This window comes from Mesoplodon bidens, assembly GCF_964165515.1.
Source record: "Mesoplodon bidens genome assembly, chromosome: 4".
Classification (NCBI taxonomy): domain Eukaryota; kingdom Metazoa; phylum Chordata; class Mammalia; order Artiodactyla; family Ziphiidae; genus Mesoplodon; species Mesoplodon bidens.
Window position 1 is genome coordinate 142,038,618 of NC_138160.1, and position 17,079 is coordinate 142,055,696.

Genomic DNA, 17,079 nt, shown 5'->3' on the forward strand with positions numbered 1-17,079 from the left:
TCGGTTGTTCCGGAATCTTACTCTGGAATTCCCTGAGCACACCTGTGTCCCCACATTCTTAAATATCTGAGGAAGACGCCACTGTCCCGCTAGGGCCAGTGACAAGTGTGGTTTAAAGGCAAACGTCGCTGGAAAGGAAAAGTTCCCGCCCACCTGTGGAAACTGGTTCTGCTCAATCATGTGACCTCCTGACCCGTTCGTTGTCACTCAGGAGAAAGGGGGGCGGGTGCTTGCGAACTGTCCAATCGGGGGCGCAGCAGGGGAAAGTGGGTGGGTCACGCTCTGCAAACTGCGTGGACGCTCGTGGCCACGCTTTGCGTGGAATCTCGTCTGCATTTACGCGTCTCAGGTGTGTCTGCTGCAGCGTAAATACGTGTTGCGGGGGCCGCGGGAGTCTATGGGAAGACGCCGGAGGAGCCCAAAGCCGGGAAATGGTGAGTGTGCTGGGCCAGGTGTCCCAGGACAGGGAGGAGGGACAGTGTGAACCGGCCGTGGCGGGACGTGAGCCTCCCGGCGCGGTAAACTCAGGAGTCTGCGGACCCAAAATCGCAGGGGGCGCCGTTCAGACCTCATTCCCTCCGGCTGCCGCAGTGGCGGGGCTGGGTCGGCAGCCGGGACCCCGGGCGTCCTGTGCCGTCACTGCAGGCGGTGACTTAAGCCTGGAGCCTCTCTGGACAGCTCTGCGCCCACAGCCCCGCGACTCCTCTAGAATGTGTGGTGACCACGGGGAGGGTTATCAGGGGACAATCCTGACTCCGTCTCCGTGGTTCGTGAGTGGGAGGAGCTGTGGTCTGTGGGGTCCCAGTCCCTCCTTTCTCCCCAGGGGGCACTCGTTTTCTCCTGAGTTTTCCAGATGTTTGGAGAGCAGGGTCTCAAATCCAGGATCCAGACTAATTCCCAGATTAGCTTTTCCTAAAACTGGCAATAAATCCCTAAATTTCCACATCCCTCCCTCATTCCCACAGCCAACTTTCCGTCTTCAATTCAGAGCATCATTATCAACTCTTTGTTCTCCCTGGTGTATTTCAAACAGACCCAATATTCTAATTGTTTATACGTTTTCTTTGTTTAAAAAAATAATTTACTTTTGGCTGTGTTGGGTCTTCGTTGCTGCACGCGGGCTTTCTCTAGTTGCGGCGAGCGGGGGCTGCTCTTCGTTGCGGTGCACGGGCTTATTGCGGTGGCTTCTCTTGTTGCGGAGCATGGGCTCTAGGCGCACGGGCTTCAGTAGTTGTGGCTCACGGGCTCAGTAGTTGTCGCTCGCCAGCTCTAGAGCACAGGCTCAGTAGTTGTGGCGCACGGGCTTAGTTGCTCCGCGGCATGTGGGATCTTCCCAGACCAGGGCTCGAACCCGTGTCTGCTGCATTGGCAGGAGGATTCTTAACCACTGCACCACCAGGGAAGTCCTTATCCTTTTTCTAAAGAGCCATGGGTGGCTCTTTTTTAAGGATTTATATTTGCTGTGGATATTTTCCATGAGAGGATATCTGAGAATAACCACCAGGAACTGAAACCAACCACCTGGAACTGAAACCATGGAACTCAGATTGGGACTTGAACCCACGGTCTTTTAACTGAGATCTCACACCTGGTCTCAGGACTTAATGAAGCTCAGGTCCTTGATGTCTCATCACAGAAAGAATTCAGTGAGAGACAAAGTGATAGGAGAAGTGGACACACTCCACAGACAGAGTGTGGGCCATCTCAGAAGGTGAGAGTGGCACCAGGGTGTGGGGTTGGCCATTTTTATAGGCCAGCCTTTTTATAGGGGTGGATAATTTCATAGGCTAATGAGTGGGAGGGGTATTCCAGCTATTTTGGAGAAGGGGTGGGGATTTCCAGGAATTGGGCCACCGCCCACTTTTTGACCTTTATGCTCGGCTTTGGAACTGTCATGACACCTGTGAGTGTGTTCCAATGAGTGTATACTGAGGCTCAAGGTCTAGTGGAAGTCAACTTGTCCGCCATCTTGGACCTATTCTGTTCTACTCACTTTATGTCATGTCCTCAGCCTATGTCATTCTTTTAAAGGTTGTGCTGTGTCCCCTTCCCTCCTGTTTCAGAACTACATTGTATGAAATCCTTGTGCCTCTCCTCGAGGATCTTTCCTGGGCACAGACATCCTATGGGTAGTCCTTTGGGTAGAGTTTCCTCTTTGGAAACGTTCCTGGGTGTTCTCTCCTGTCAGCACTTCCCCTCCCTGGGTTTGTCACCCTGGAAAGATTTATTCATGTATGTGAGCCTCAGTTATTCAAAAACTTAAAATTTATGTAAGCAGTGGAGCTTGAACGATAGCATTTTCCAAAGAGGCAAGAAATAGATGAGTTTCAGAAAAAAGAAAATATTCTTGTATTACATTGTGTCAAAAATTCTTGTTTCTTTTTTCTTCCCTCCCTGAGCAGGTGTAATATCCTGAGGTCTGTGCTTTTTGTTTGGGGTTTTTTTTTGGGGGGCGGGGGGTTGTTCAAATGCAATTCCAGGGCTTAGGCTTGAGGTGTTCAAGTACAGTTTTTAAAAATATTTTATTGAAATATTGTTGATTTACAATGTGTTAGTTTCAGATGTACAGTCAAGTGATTCAGTCATATATATATACATATATATGTGTATATTTGTATGTGAATATATGTATATATACTTTTTAGATGCTTTTCCATTACAGGTTATTGATATTGAGTATAGTTCCCTGTGCTATACAGTAGGTCCTTGTTAGTTATCTGTTTTATGTATAGTAGTGTGTATATTTTAATCCCAAACTCCTAATTTACCCCCCCCCCAATTATGTCTTTATAAAACAATTTCTTGCTGTGGAAATAATAATTAATTAATATCGTTATTTTCTGAGAGTAATAGATACGCGTTTTCTTGTTGAACTAGAAAAAAGCCTTACAATTTTCTTCCCTCCTTTCTACATAAACACTAGGTTTGTGTGATTTTGCTGGATTCTTCAACCACTGGGGCCATTTAAAATAACATCGTGTGGTCCAAAACAATGTGACTGGGAGCAGAGACCTGAGGTCAGTGACTCAAGGCGAGGCCCCCTTGAGGCTGCAAAGGGAAGTACTTGAAGACCCAGCTGGTTCTTCCTGGAGAGCCCAGCAGGTGTCCTACCTGCTCACACCCACCATGGAAGGAGCCTTTAAACTGAGAGAAGCTACAGAGCCCTGGAAAGCTGGGGATACAAGTGCACATGGCAGAAAGGGTTTGGGGGGAGATGGGATGGTGATACCCCTTTTGAGGTTGTAACCGTGGTTCCCCCGGGTCTGTTTCTAGGTATAGGCTGGAGTTGGGTTTTTTTTTTTAAATAAATTTATTTATTTATTTATTTATTTATTTTTGGCTGAGTTGGGTCTTTGTTGCTGCGTGTGGGCTTTCTCTAGTTGCTCCAAGCGGGGGCTACTCTTAGTTGTGGTGCTCGGGCTTCTCATTGAGGTGGCTTCTCTTGTTGTGGAGTACGGGCTCTAGGCATAGCGGGCTTCAGTAGTTGTGGCTTGTGGGCTCTAGAGCGCAGGCTCAGCAGTTGTGGCACATGGGCTTAGTTGCTCCACAGCATTTGGGATCTTCCCGGGCCAGGGCTCAAACCCGTGTCCCCTGCATTGGCAGACGGATTCTTAACCACTGCGCCACCAGGGAAGCCCTAGGTTGGAGTTTTGCATCCACAGTGTAGCTGCGCTCAGAGTGTAATTTGTTTACATTGAGAAAGCCTGTGACAGGAGTTCTGTGTCCTGGGTTAGGGGTCATGAATTTGGGAGTTCTTTTGGGTCAGAATCTTAAATTGAATTCTGCTGAGAGTTTTCTCACTGTGGGAATGGAAGCCTGAAAAAGGGAGTGGTTCCATTATTCATCAGGGAGAGGAGGGCGTGTGGCGCTTCCAGAGTCCATCCCTGTGGCTGCTCAGGTGCCCCCACCCTCCTTCACCAGGGACTGACCTGGTCCAGCGGTTCTATCTCAACCAGGAGAGCCTAGTGTGTGCTAAACTTTCAAACAGGCTCCTTCTGTCCTGTGGGACGCTGGCTGCTTATCTGTGCTGATTCCAATATTTGTGTCTCTTTCCTCTGGATTCTTTTATCCATTGAATAGTGCAGTCCTTTGGCTGTAGTTTCCCTTAGCACTTTGTAATTAATTCCCTGTGTGGGAAATAATATTTTTAGTTTCTTGGGCTTAAAGAAAAATCTAAGCTGATTGAGAGATATGATGTCGGTAAGGCAAGAAAATTGTGGAACTAAATAGAATTTTTGTTCCTTTTAGGGAAGAGAACCTCAAGATGTGAGATGAATGTGTTTACGTTTTCAGGTACGTGTTTCATTTCACATCAGTGTTTGTGCATGTCCTTAGAGAATATTGAAATTTAAAAGGCAGGGAACTTCATGGCAGTCCAGTGGTTAGGACTCATGGCTTTCACTGCTGGTTCAATCCCTGGTCGAGGAATTAAGATCCTGCAAGCCGTGTAGCACAGCCAAAAAAAAGCTAAAGCAATTGATGTGAGGACAGCTAATCAAAGCTTACATAAATCTTTGAAAATTCTACTGCATTTAGAGAACTAAACCCAAACCCCTGTTGCATTATAATGTTATATTGATTTCTGAAAATACCACCCTCCCCCATGTGAGATACAGGGAAGGGACAAACTAGGATACACCTTGTCATTTTAGTTAGCAAGGGATTTGAAAATTGTGGTTTATACTTTTGTAACCATTAGTGTTCAAAGGAATTAGATCTTAACAATAGTTTCCTATGTACAAAAGTTAAAATTAAAGAAAGACTATTAAATAGTAACACAGGGTGTATATACTTTGCTTATTTTCAATAAACCTGTGAGATACAAAAGCCTAACTTAAGCAAAATCACTGCCCACCTTTCCTGGTCCCCTCCAGCATTGTTACTCCAACCACTGCAGATACACAGTTTTAATCATTTCTTGAGCTTCCTGTTAATGTTTCTTTATATAAAAACAAGCCATTGTGAATTCATATTTTTCATACCCAAGTTTGTCCTTATAATGAGTAGTCAGACTCCACATTTTTGAAACTTGATTAAAGTATAGTTGGTATACAATGTTGTATTAATTTTTGCTGTACAGCAAAGTGATTCAGTTATACATATATACATTCTTTTTCATATTCTTTTCCATTATGGTTTATCACAGGATATTGAATATAGTTCCCTGTGTTACACAGTAGGACCTTGTTGTTTATCCATTCTATATATAATAGTTTGCATCTGCTCATCCCACACTCCCAGTCCTTCCCTACCCCAGCCCCCCTCCCTCTCGGCAACCACAAGTCTATTCTCTGTGCTTGTAAAGACTCCACGTTTTTTGATGTTTACCGACAGCTTACGCCTCCCTTCTCTCTTCCCCTTGTGTCCACGCCCGGAAAAGCCGATAACAAAGTCTGTAGTCCTCTGGCATTAGTTTCACATTCCAGCCACACAAGCCCCTGTCTGTGTGCAGAACTCTTATCCTGGCCCAACCCCTGACAAAGATTCTTTGCTTGACCAGAGAATCTTTGGTTCTGACCCTAAACCTTCTCCTGGGCCTATCTGTGTAGTTCCTCGTGAAATCCAGTTTTACCAGAAACCCTGCTGCATCAGTTAAACCAGAATTCCCCAGCTCCCCATGTCTGATTCCTTCTGTATCTGATTGGGTTCCTACACTCCCACCATTGCTCAGGTGATGTGTGATCACCCTGCCTGACTTCAGTAAGAATCCTGTTAGGTCAGTTTATCCAGACCCACTAATCCCTGGTTTTTCTTTTAGTAAATTTCCATCCACTGACCCCCACCCCCCCACCTTGCTCTCTGGCCATGAATTCCCACTTCCTCATGCTGTATTCAGAGTTGAGCCTAGTCTCATTTCTCCCTGGCTGTGAAATCCCATCGCAGTAGTCTCTGTACCTGTCCCAGGGGTTCTGGATAAAATCTGCTTTACCTCTTTGACAAGTGTCACTGAATATTTTTTCTTTAACGTTCCCTAGCCATGATGAAAATCCAGGCCAGGCTCCTTTCCTTGCTTTCTGAAGCCATTTCAGAGCTGCTTGAGATGCCAGCCCTGCCTTCCCCCCAAGACCTCAATTACGTGGGTCATAGACTTTTTTTTTTTTCTTTTGGCCCCACTGGGTGGCATGCGGGATCCTAGTTACCTGACCAGGGATCAAACCTATGCCCCCTGCATTGGGAGAGTGAAGCCTTAACCACTGGACCACCAGGGAAGTCCCAGTCATAGGCTTTTTCCTACCCTGAGTGTGTGTGTGTGTGTGTTTGCATGACACACCAGCATCAGTCTCAACATGGAAATCACACCTCTGCAGGTGGCAAGAAAAATTGGTGTGGTGAGCAGCATGGCCAGACATGACCACCACCCATGGGTCTGTCTTCTCTTGCTCTGACTTGCTCACCTGCTGTGTTGTCTTATGGCGGCCAGTGCTATGGGCTGCTAGGTGCCAGGGACCTCGTGCTGTGAGCTGTGCTGCCTATGTTGCATTGTTGACCATACGAATCCTCAGTTTTAGATTCAGCAGACCAGAGTTGGCAGTTTCAAGAATTCCTAGGCTTTGGGAGCAGCAGTATGGGATTGGCGCCCTCCTTGTATTAGTCCTAGGGTGATATCTTTGCCAGGATTTATCTGTGTGTTAGAGTGAAGCTGTGACAGAGGCAGGCTTGGCCCCGACATACCCCAGTGAGGGGTGAGAGAGAGAGACTATGCCCTGTGCAAGAGGTGGCTCCATTGAGTGTTGCTCTTGAAAGAACAGTCATTTAAAAAGACAGAAAAAGAGAAGAGAGGGGGAAAGGCAGCCAACAGATGGCAGGCCGAATCCGCCCTCCTAATACCAGGGGGTGCACCAGGACCCTTAAGTACCTCTGCTGCTGCCCCTGTCTCTACTGCAACAAAGCTCCTGACCCTCAGAGTTACAGGGGGCAACACCCATGGCATCCTTGTGGCACAGCCAAGGGATTAGTTCAAACTGACTTAAACCTGGGGTCCTTAAACCCTATAAAGCAACCCGTTGTCCTGGAGGAGACCCCTATTCCTCATGGCACTAATGTGAGGCCCTCTGGAGGGAAAAATTTTATAAATACCAGGGTAGAGAGGTCACCCTCTCCCCCGAAGTATATACAGTGACTGAAAAACTAAAACAGGGAAGGACAGGAGAGAGGAAATAAGTGAAAAAATACTGAAACAAAGGTGCACAATTTAACCCAACTGGAAATCTAAAATATAGTAAAAGAATTTACACAAAAGATAAAGAAAAGATAAAGGGGCACTGTTTGGTTTCTGGGGCCTCTACAACATAGTTTCTGAATTTTGTCATCTGCTGTATTGCATTGATTCACAAACCTTCATGCAAATAATACTGGGTCTCAAGTTACAGTTATATTAGGATCCCACTAAACTTAAGCAAGGTAAGATAATCTCTAAGATTATCTAAGATGATCTAAGATTCCCAATAATCTTAGAGGAGTTACTGAATATAAAATAGGGGACAGTGCTCACTTTGGCAGCACATATACTAAAATTGGAATGACACAGAGAAGATTAACATGGCCCCTGCACAGGGATGACAAGCAAATTCGTGAAGCGTTCCATATTTAAAAAAAAAAAAAATTATCAAAGCTATAAGACCCACTGATAGACAGTAAACTTTACTATGTTAATAAAAACTACATGTGCTATATCGCACATTTAAAAAATATTTTGGGGCCTCCCTGGTGGCGCAGTGGTTGAGAGTCCGCCTGCCGATGCAGGGGATACGGGTTCGTGCCCCGGTCTGGGAGGATCCCATATGCCGCGGAGCGGCTGGGCCCGTGAGCCATGGCCGCTGGGCCTGCGCATCCGGAGCCTGTGCTCCGCAACGGGAGAGGCCACAACAGTGAGAGGCCCGCATACCGCAAAAAAAAAAAAAAAAAAGAAAAAAAAAAATATATTTTGATAACTATATTTCTACATAATTTGTTTCCTTTATAATTCTATATATTTTTTGCAATAAGAACATTATTCCAAAAATATAAATATAAAAAAAAATAAAATAAAATAGGAGACAAATAAGCATGTCTCACCTTAACCATCAGCCAACTTGCCTAAAGACCCCATAGTCATAGGATTCATTTGTCCTAAAGTATCCTATAGTGAACAGGAAAGCTCGGAACTAATGATTCACAAATTAAAATTAAATAATTTTTTAAAATAAATTTATTTATTTTTGACTGCTTTGGGTCTTCGTTGCTGCACGTGGGCTTTCTCTAGTTGCAGCAAGTGGGGACTACTCTTCGTTGTGGTGTGCGGGCTTCTCATTGCAGTGGCTTCTCTCATTGTGGAGCACGGGCTCTAGGCACACGGGCTTTGGTAGTTGTGGCACACGGGCTCAGTAGTTGTGGCACGCTGGCTCAGTAGTTGTGGCTCGCGGGCTCTAGAACGCAGGCTCAGTAGTTGTGGCACATGGGCTTAGTTGCTCTGTGGCATGTGAGATCTTCCCAGATCAGGGCTCGAACCCGTGTCCCCTGCGTTGGCAGGCGGATTCTTAACCACTGCGCACCAGGGAAGTCCTTAAATAATGTTTTTGCCAATTCCAAATTGGCTTGACAAAATGGGACCCCACAGATTTATCCCCCAGGTAAATAATATGTGCCAAAGTAAATTAAACAGGGCTTTGAAGGATTGAAAACCATTACAAAAAATTATTTCGTGAAGAGGTGATTACTCGCAGCACTTCTCCTTTACACAGCTGAATTTGGCCTGTTCTAAAACATGAAAAGAAGGAATGGCACTTGGTAAAACCACGATGGAAAACATTATGGAGGTTCCTTAAAAAACTAAAAGTAGAACTAACATATGATCCAGCAACCCCATTCCTGGGCATATATCTGGAGAAAATCATAATTCGAAAAGATACGTGCATCCCAATGTTCATTGCAGCACTATTTACAGTAGCCAAGCCATGGAAGCAATCTAAATGTCTGTCAACAGAGGAATGGATAAAGAAGATGTGGTACATATATACAATGGAATATTGCCCAGCCATAAAAAAAGAATGAAATAATGCCATTTGCAGCAACATGGATGGACCTAGAGATTGTCATACTAAGTGGAGTAAGTCAGACAGAGAAAGACAAATATCATAATTTTTTAAAATGATGCAAATGGGATCTAATTTAAAAAAAAATGATACAAGTGAACTTATTTACCAAACAGAAACAGACTTACAGATATTGAAAGCAAACTTATGTTTACCAAAGGGGAAACGTTGGGGGGAGGGATAAATCAGGAGCTTGGGATTTACATACACTACTATATGTAAGACAGATAACCAACAAGGACCTACTATATAGCACAGGGAGCTCTACTCAATATTGTGTGATAACCTATATGAGAAAAGAATCTGAAAAAGAATGAATATATCATATGTATAATTGAATCACCTTGCTCTACACCTGAAACTAACACAACGTTGTAAGTCAACTATACTCCAGTAAAATTAAAAAAAAAAAAGGAATAAATGACACCTCACAGTGGATTACCTTGAGTTTGTGGTCTCACCACACAAACCCCTGTACCCAGTCCCCAACATTGTGGAAATTACTGACTCTATCCAATCAGCAGCTGGTAAATATCCTGCTCTCACAGATTTGGTTAAGTCTGTTGTGTTCAGTGCCTGTTTCAACAGTCTCTCAGCTTCAGTTGGCCTTCGCCTCTTAAGGGAGGTGAGGCACTTTTACCTGGTTAACCTTGGGGAACCTGAACACCATTGTCACTGCACAGTCTCTGCGGGCAGGATGTGAGCTATATCGACCTTGCTCTGGGAGCACAGCTGTGACATTACATTAATGACATTCTCCTCTGAGGAAGTTCATTTGGGGACATACAAATACTGAAAAAAGGAGCTCCTAGAAGGTGGATGGGTCATTAGCCCATCCATAAATAAGGCCCTGACACTGGTTAAATTCCTAAAAATTACATGGTAAATAAGGGGCTGTTCCCTCCCTGACACCATGAAGAAATAGCTGTTGTCCCTCTTAGCACTCACAGCATCTCCTAGGTTGTTTTGGTGTTTGGAAGGCAACATATTCTTTCCTTACAAACTTTACTTCTGTGCAAGGAACTCCCCTCCTTGGCCCACACTTTATGCCATTAGAGCTGTAATTACCACCAGGTACTGGGCTCTCCTGAAAACAGAGGATCTCCCAGGACCTGAGCATGTGACCCTCCACCCAGCTGTCCATTGTGCCTTCAGTCCTTAAAACAGCCCCCCATGAGCTCAGCACAGCTACTGAGACCTCCTTGAGACATGACAGAGCGCAACCTGAGCCCTCTGGCATAGCCTGCCTGCAGGAGGGGCACCCTCCCCCTCAGTCCCTTTCTAGATGCCACAGTTCTGGAAGAAGTCTCTTCACCATTCACTATGATGTTAACCTATAGGCTTGTCATGTATGGTTTTTATTATGTTGAGGTATATTTATTCTATACCTAAGTTGTTTAGAGTTTTTATCACGAAAGGATGTTAAATTTTGTCAAATGCTTTTTCTGCATCTGTTGAGGTGATCATATATTTTTTTTCCTTTATTTAGTTAATTTGGTGTAACACATTTATTGATTTGCATATGTGGAACCATCCTTGCATCCCAGGGATAAATCCAACTTGATCATGTTGTATAAGCCATCTAATGTGCTGTGAATTTGGTTTCTTTTATTTTGTAGAGGATTTTTACATCTGTGTTCATCAGGGGTATTGGCTTGTTATTTTCTGTTCTTGTAGTGTCCTTGTCTGGCTTTGGTATCGGTAATGCTGGCCTCATAAAATGAGTTTGGAAGTGTTCCCTTCTCTCCAAGTTGTTGCAAGAGTTTGAGAAGAATTGGTATTAATTCTTCTTTAAATCTTTGGTAGAATTCAGCAGTGAAGACATCTGGTCCTGGACTTTTCTTTGTTGGGAGGCTTCTGATTACTGATTCAACCCCCTTACTCCTTATTTAGTGGTTCAGATTTTCTGTTTTCATGATCCAGTCACAGTAGGTTGTATGTTTATAAGAATTTATCTAATACCTCTATGTCAGGGATCCCCAACCCCCAGGCCACGAACCGATATGGGTCCGTGGCCTGTTAGGAACCGGGCCGCACAGCAGGAGGTGAGCGGTAGGCAAGCGAGCAAAGCTTCATCTGTATTTACAGCTGCTCCCCATCGCTCACATTACTGCCTGAGCTCCGCCTCCTGTCAGCATTACGGTGACTTGTATAATTATTTCATTATGTATTACAATGTAATAATAATAGAAATAAAGTGCACAATAAATGTAATGCGCTTGAATCATCCTGAAACCATCCCCCCCCGCCCCCAGTCCGTGGAAACATTGTCTTCCATGAAACCAGTCCCTGGTGCCAAAAAGGGTGGGAACCGCTGCTCTAGGTTATCCAATTTATTAGCATATAACTGTTCATAGTAATTTTTTATGATTCCTTATATTCCTGTTGTACCCCATATAATTTATCCTGTTTCATTTCTGATTTTATTAATTTGAATCTTTTCTCATTTTCCTTAGTCTAGCTAATGGTTTGTCTGTCTTTTCAAACAACCAATTCTTAGTTACTTTGACTAGTTTTATACTTTCATGTGTTTTCACGTTACTAATTAGCATCCTTTCATTTCAGTTTGAGGAAATCCCTATAGCATTTCTTGTAAAGCAGGTGTAGTGGTGGTGAACTCCCTCAGCTTTTGTTTGTGAAGTCTTTGTTTCCTTCATTTCTGAAGGACAGCTTTGGTGAGTAAAGCTTTCTCGGTTGGCAGTTTCTTTCTTTCAGCTCTTTGCATATGTCATGCCACTCTCTTATGACCTCACGGTTTCTGCTGAGAAATTTGTTGATAGTCTATTGGGGTTCCCTTTATGTGATGTATCACTTTCCTCCTGTTACTTTCAAAATTCTCTTTCTTTGATTTCTAATAATTCGATTATAATTCATCTTTGTGAATTCTTTGGGTTTAACCTGTTTAGGGATATTTGAGCTTTAGGTACCTGGATGTCCATATCTTTCCCAATATTTGGGAAGTTTCCAGTCATCATTTCTTTAAATAGGCTTTCTACCCTTCTCCCTCTCTTCTTCTTATAGACATTCCATAATGTGTATATTATTTCTTTTGCTGGTGTCCCTTAATTCCCATAAGCTTTCTTCATTCCTTTTCATCCTTTTTTCTTCCTCTTTTCTCCTCTAACTGAATAATTTCAAATGAACAGTCTTCAAGTTCACAGATTCTTTTATCTGATTCATCAAGTCAGTTCTCGAAGCTGTATTTCATTTTTCAATTCATTTATTGTATTCTTCAGCACCAGAATTTCTGTTGAGTTCTTTGTGATTTCTATCTATCAGTCGAACATTTCCTTTTGTTCATGTATTGTTTATTTTGTTGAGTTGACTGTATGTATTCTTATGAAGCTCCCTGAGCTTCCTTTGAACAATTATCTTAAATTCTTCATTAGGCAATTTCTAGACCTCCATTTCTGTGGAATAGGTTACCAGAAAATTATTGAGTTTCCTTGATGTCATTTTTCTGTGTGTGTGTGTGTGTGTGTGTGTGTGTGTGTGTTCCTTGAGGTTTTGCATTGCTGTGTTCACATGTGAAGGAGCAGTCAATTCCTCCACTGACTGGTTTTGGGAAAGAAACACTTTTCACCAGTCAGCCCAGCTGGGAATTCTGTGATTCTGTCAGACCTTATCTATGAATGCACCCGCCTCACACCTCTTGTACCCTCTTTAGCAGGAATTCTTAAGATTGTATGCCTTCGCTTGTTTTTCTTGTCTGCACCCCTCGGCATGCAGGATCTTAGTTCCCCAGCCAGGGATTGAACCTGTGCCCCCTGCAGTGGAGGCATGGAGTCCTAACCACTGGACTGCCAGGGAATTCCCTGTATGCCTTCTTTTGATCCCTCACCACCAGGTGGGGTACTGAGAGCCTCCCATTTGTTTTCCTGAGATGTAGTCCCCTGAAATGCTTGTCTTCTTCCAGTCCCACTGAGTTGAGCCAGCTGAATGCATGTGCTTACAAGACAGGGGAGAGGCTTTCCCTCACTGTCTGGAGTACATACATGGAGCTGGCTATGGGGTGGGAGGGTGGGGGAGTCAGGTGTGCAGAGCATTGGGTGTGCCCATGCACCAGACAGGAGTGTCTGCAGACATCACATCCCAAGTGGCTGAAATGCAAGCCTCCTGATGGAGTCTGTGAGGGACTAGTAGGATCTGCAGCCATTTGTTGTGTTCTGAGCCTTGATTTCTGTGGGTCGCAACTCTTCCCTGCTCCCAGCCCTCCAACTGTCCTGACTCCCTTAGTATTCTCCGTTAGTATTCTTGGTGAGATGAGAAATCACGGAGGCTCTTGGGCAGCATCTCACACCACTGGGGAAGCCAAGTGCTCAGTCACTACACTCTCACTTTCCCATGGGAGGAATCCTGGGCCAAGGAGAACTCTTAGCATTGAGCTATGCCACCTTTGGGGAGGAGTGAGACTGTTCTTCTTACCTTTCTTGTGGTGTCTGTCCTCAGATTTTTTTGCTCCACTGGTGTGCTGGAACTTCTCCACTGGGCTCCCTGACTTCCACAGAGGTACTCATCCTTGACTGGTTGTCAAAATCAGTGCACTGTGGGAAGATGACAGTAGAAAATTCCTCTTCCCCCTCCTGCTGATGTCACCCTCTATGGACCCAAGTGTCATTTAAAAGCGTGTTGTTTAATATCCAAGTATTTGGGAGTTTTCCAACTATCTCTCTGCTACTGATTTCTAGATTAATACCATCGTGGTCTGCAAGCATATCTTGTATGATCTCTCTTTTTTCAAATTTAAGGTGAATTTTGTGTCCCAGAATGTGGTCTGTCTTGGTGAATGTTCCATATGACCTGGAGAAGAATGTGTATTCTGCTGTGTTTGGATGAAGTATTGCATGGATTTCAATTAAATCCACTTGTTGGATCGTGCTGTTTAATTTAACTATGTCCTTCCTGCTGGAACTCTTAATTACTGATGAGGGCATGTGAAGTCTCCAACTATAATGGTGAATTCATCTATTTCTCCTTGCCGTTCTAGTATTTTTTTCCTTGTATATTTTGCAGTCTTGTTATGCATGTAGACAGTAAGTATGGCTATGTTCTCTTGGAAATTGACACTTTGGGGTTTTGGTTTTGGTTTTTTTTTTTGGCGGGGTGGGGCTCGGCACAGCAAGCAGCTTGTGGGATCTTAGTTCCCTGACCAGGGATTGAACCCGGGGCCACAGCAGTGGAAGCGCCGAGTCCTAACCACTGGACCACCAGGGAATTCCCGACACTTTAAACATTAGGTAATGTTCCTCGTTATCAGTGTGAGTTTTCCTTGCTCTGAAGTCTGCTTTGTCTGAAATTAATATAGCTATGCCATGTCATTTGCAGCAACATGGATGGACCTAGAGATTATCATACTAAGCAAAGTAAGTCAGAAAGAGAAAGACAAATACCATATGATATCACTTATATGTGGAATCTAAAATATGACACAAATGAACATACTAAACAAAAACAGACTCACAGATACAGAGAACAGACTGGTTGCTAGGGGGGTCAGTGGGAAGGAAGGATTGGGAGTGTGGGATTAGCAGATGCAAACTATTATATATAGGATGGATAAACAACAAGGTCCTACTGTATAGCACAGGGAACTATATTCAATATCCTGTCATAAACCATAATGGAAAAGAATATGAAAAAGAATATATATGTATAACTGAGTCACTTTGCTGTACAGCAGAAATTAAACACAGCACTGTAAATAGACTATACTTCAATAAAATTAAAAGAAATATATGTGTGGCTATGCCAGTCTTCTTTTGTTTAGTGGTGGCATGGTATATCCTTCTCCACCCTTTACTTTTTTTTTTTTTTTTGGCTGCACCAGATCTTAGCTGTGGCGTGCTTGATCTTTAGTTGCAGCACGCGGGCTCTTAGCTGCGCCACACGGGCTTCTTTGCTGCTGCATGGCACGCAGGATCTAGTTCCCTGACTAGAGATCGAACCCAGGCCCCCTGCACTGGGAGCACAGAGTCTTACCCACTGGACGACCAGGGAGGATCTTAAAGAAGGTCCTTACTTTTAATTTATCTGTGTCTTTATATCTAAACTGATTCTTGCGGACAACATATAATTGTTACTTTGTTATCCACTTGAAAATTTCTGTCTTTCATTTCTTGTATTTAGACCATTGATGTTTAAGGTGATTATTGATAGAGTGGATCAATATCTACCATACTTCTACTCTTTTCTGTTTGTTACCTTTGTTCTTTGTTTCTTCATTCTCTTCCACCTTTCTTCGTTCTCTACCTTTTATTGAGCATTTTGTGTGGTTCCATTTTTTTCTCCTCTTTTAGCATACTATTATACGTTTTTCAGTAGTTGCCCATGAGTTTGCAATATACACTTACAACTAACCTTGTCCTCTCTGAAGTAACAGTATACCATCACTTCAGTGGATGTGCAGTTTTCTCATAACAGAGTATTCCAATTCCTCCTCCCTGCCCTTGTACCATTGCTATCATTCATTTCATTTATCCATAAGCTACAATTACTGAATATATACTTGCTGTTATGATTTTGAACAAAGTGTTTTCTGTCAGAATACATAAAAATAACAGAAATAAATCATTTTATTTTACCTTCATTTATTCCTTCTCTAACACTCTTCCTTTCTTCATCATTACCTTCTTCCTGACAAATTTCTTCTTTTTTTTTAAATGTTTATTTATTTATTTGGCTGCACTGGGTCTTAGTTGTGGCATGTGGGATCTTTGTTGCCATGTGCGGGATCTTCATTGTGGCATGCGGGATCTTTAGTTGCAGCGTGCAGGATCTTAGTTGCGGCATGTGGGATCTAGTTCCCAGACCGGGGATCGAACCCTGGGCCCCCTGCATTGGGAGCATGGAGTTCTTAACCACTGGACCCCCAGGGAAGTCCCTGACAAATTTCTTTTAACAGTTTTTGCAAAGCAGGTATGCTGATAACAAATTCCCTTGATCTTTGTTTGTCTCAGAAAGTCTTGATTTCTCTCTCACTTTGGAAGGATAATTTTGCTTGACACAGAATTCTAGTTGGGTGGTTTTTCTTTCAGCACTTTATTTCATGAAACTCTCTTCCTGCTTACATGGTTTCTGAAAAGAAGTTTGATTTCATTCTTATCCTCGTTTTTCTGTACCTAATATTTTCTCACTCTACCTTCTTTTAAGATGTTCTCTTTGATTTTCTCAGGTTTGAATATGGTATTTCTAGGTGTGCATTTTTCAGTTTTTAATCTCATTTCTCTGAGCTTTCTGGATCTGTGGTTTGGTGACTGTCATTAATTTTGGGAAAATCTCAGTCCCCATAAGCTTCACTTATTTCTTCTTTTCCCGTCTTTCTTCTCTTTCGTGTATTCCCATTATGTGTATGTTACACTTTTTATAATTGTCTCAAAGTTCATGGATTTCTGTTCCCTTTTTTGTTCTTTTCACCTCTTTGCATTTTAGTTTTGGAAGGTTCTCTTGACGTTTCCTCAAACTCAGTGATTCTTTCCTCACATGTTTCCATTGTGTTGATGTGCCCTCACCCCCATCCTGCCAAAGGAATAATTCATTTCTGTGCTTTTGTTTTTTATTTCTTGTATTTCCCTTTTGGTTCTTTCTCAGGTGTTTCCATATTCGCATATGTGACCTGTCTGTACTTGCACGCCACCCACTATTTCTTTGGGTTTTTTAATTATTATTATTTTGGCCATGCCCTGCAGCATGTGGGATCTTAGCTCCCCGTCCAGGGATCGAACCTGCACCCCCTGCACTGGAAGCGTGGAGTCTTAACCACCAGACCACCAGGGAAGTCCCTCATCCACTATTTCTGTTCGAGTCCTTAGCATATTCATCATAGTTGCTTCAAATTTCTGGTCTGATAATTCCAGCATACCCGCTACATCTGAATCAGGTTCTTTTCCTTGTCCTATTTTTATCGAATCAGGGCCCGCTGCTCGCAGCTTACAAAATCAAATTCACAAATGTTGATAGGAAGGAAAGTTGTCTTTGATTAATCAGAGTGCCGGCAATCCGGGAAGATGGT

General features: G+C 43.3%; 1 protein-coding gene across 2 annotated transcripts in view; it reads left to right on the top strand.

Annotated features, from left to right (window-relative positions):
• Positions 1–305: 305 nt before the first annotated feature.
• LOC308616275 (uncharacterized protein) overlaps positions 306–17,079 on the top strand; it is a 49,785-nt gene continuing 33,011 nt past the window's right edge. The window contains exons 1-3 of one of the 2 annotated variants that reach the window (XM_081232534.1): positions 306–434; positions 2,924–3,017; positions 4,249–4,293. In XM_081232534.1, the coding sequence (XP_081088660.1) occupies positions 4,276–4,293 (18 nt within the window). In that variant the 5' untranslated portion in view covers positions 306–434; positions 2,924–3,017; positions 4,249–4,275. The remainder of the gene's footprint in view (positions 435–2,923; positions 3,018–4,248; positions 4,294–17,079) is intronic. The other variant, XM_081232535.1, reaches the window with a different exon arrangement.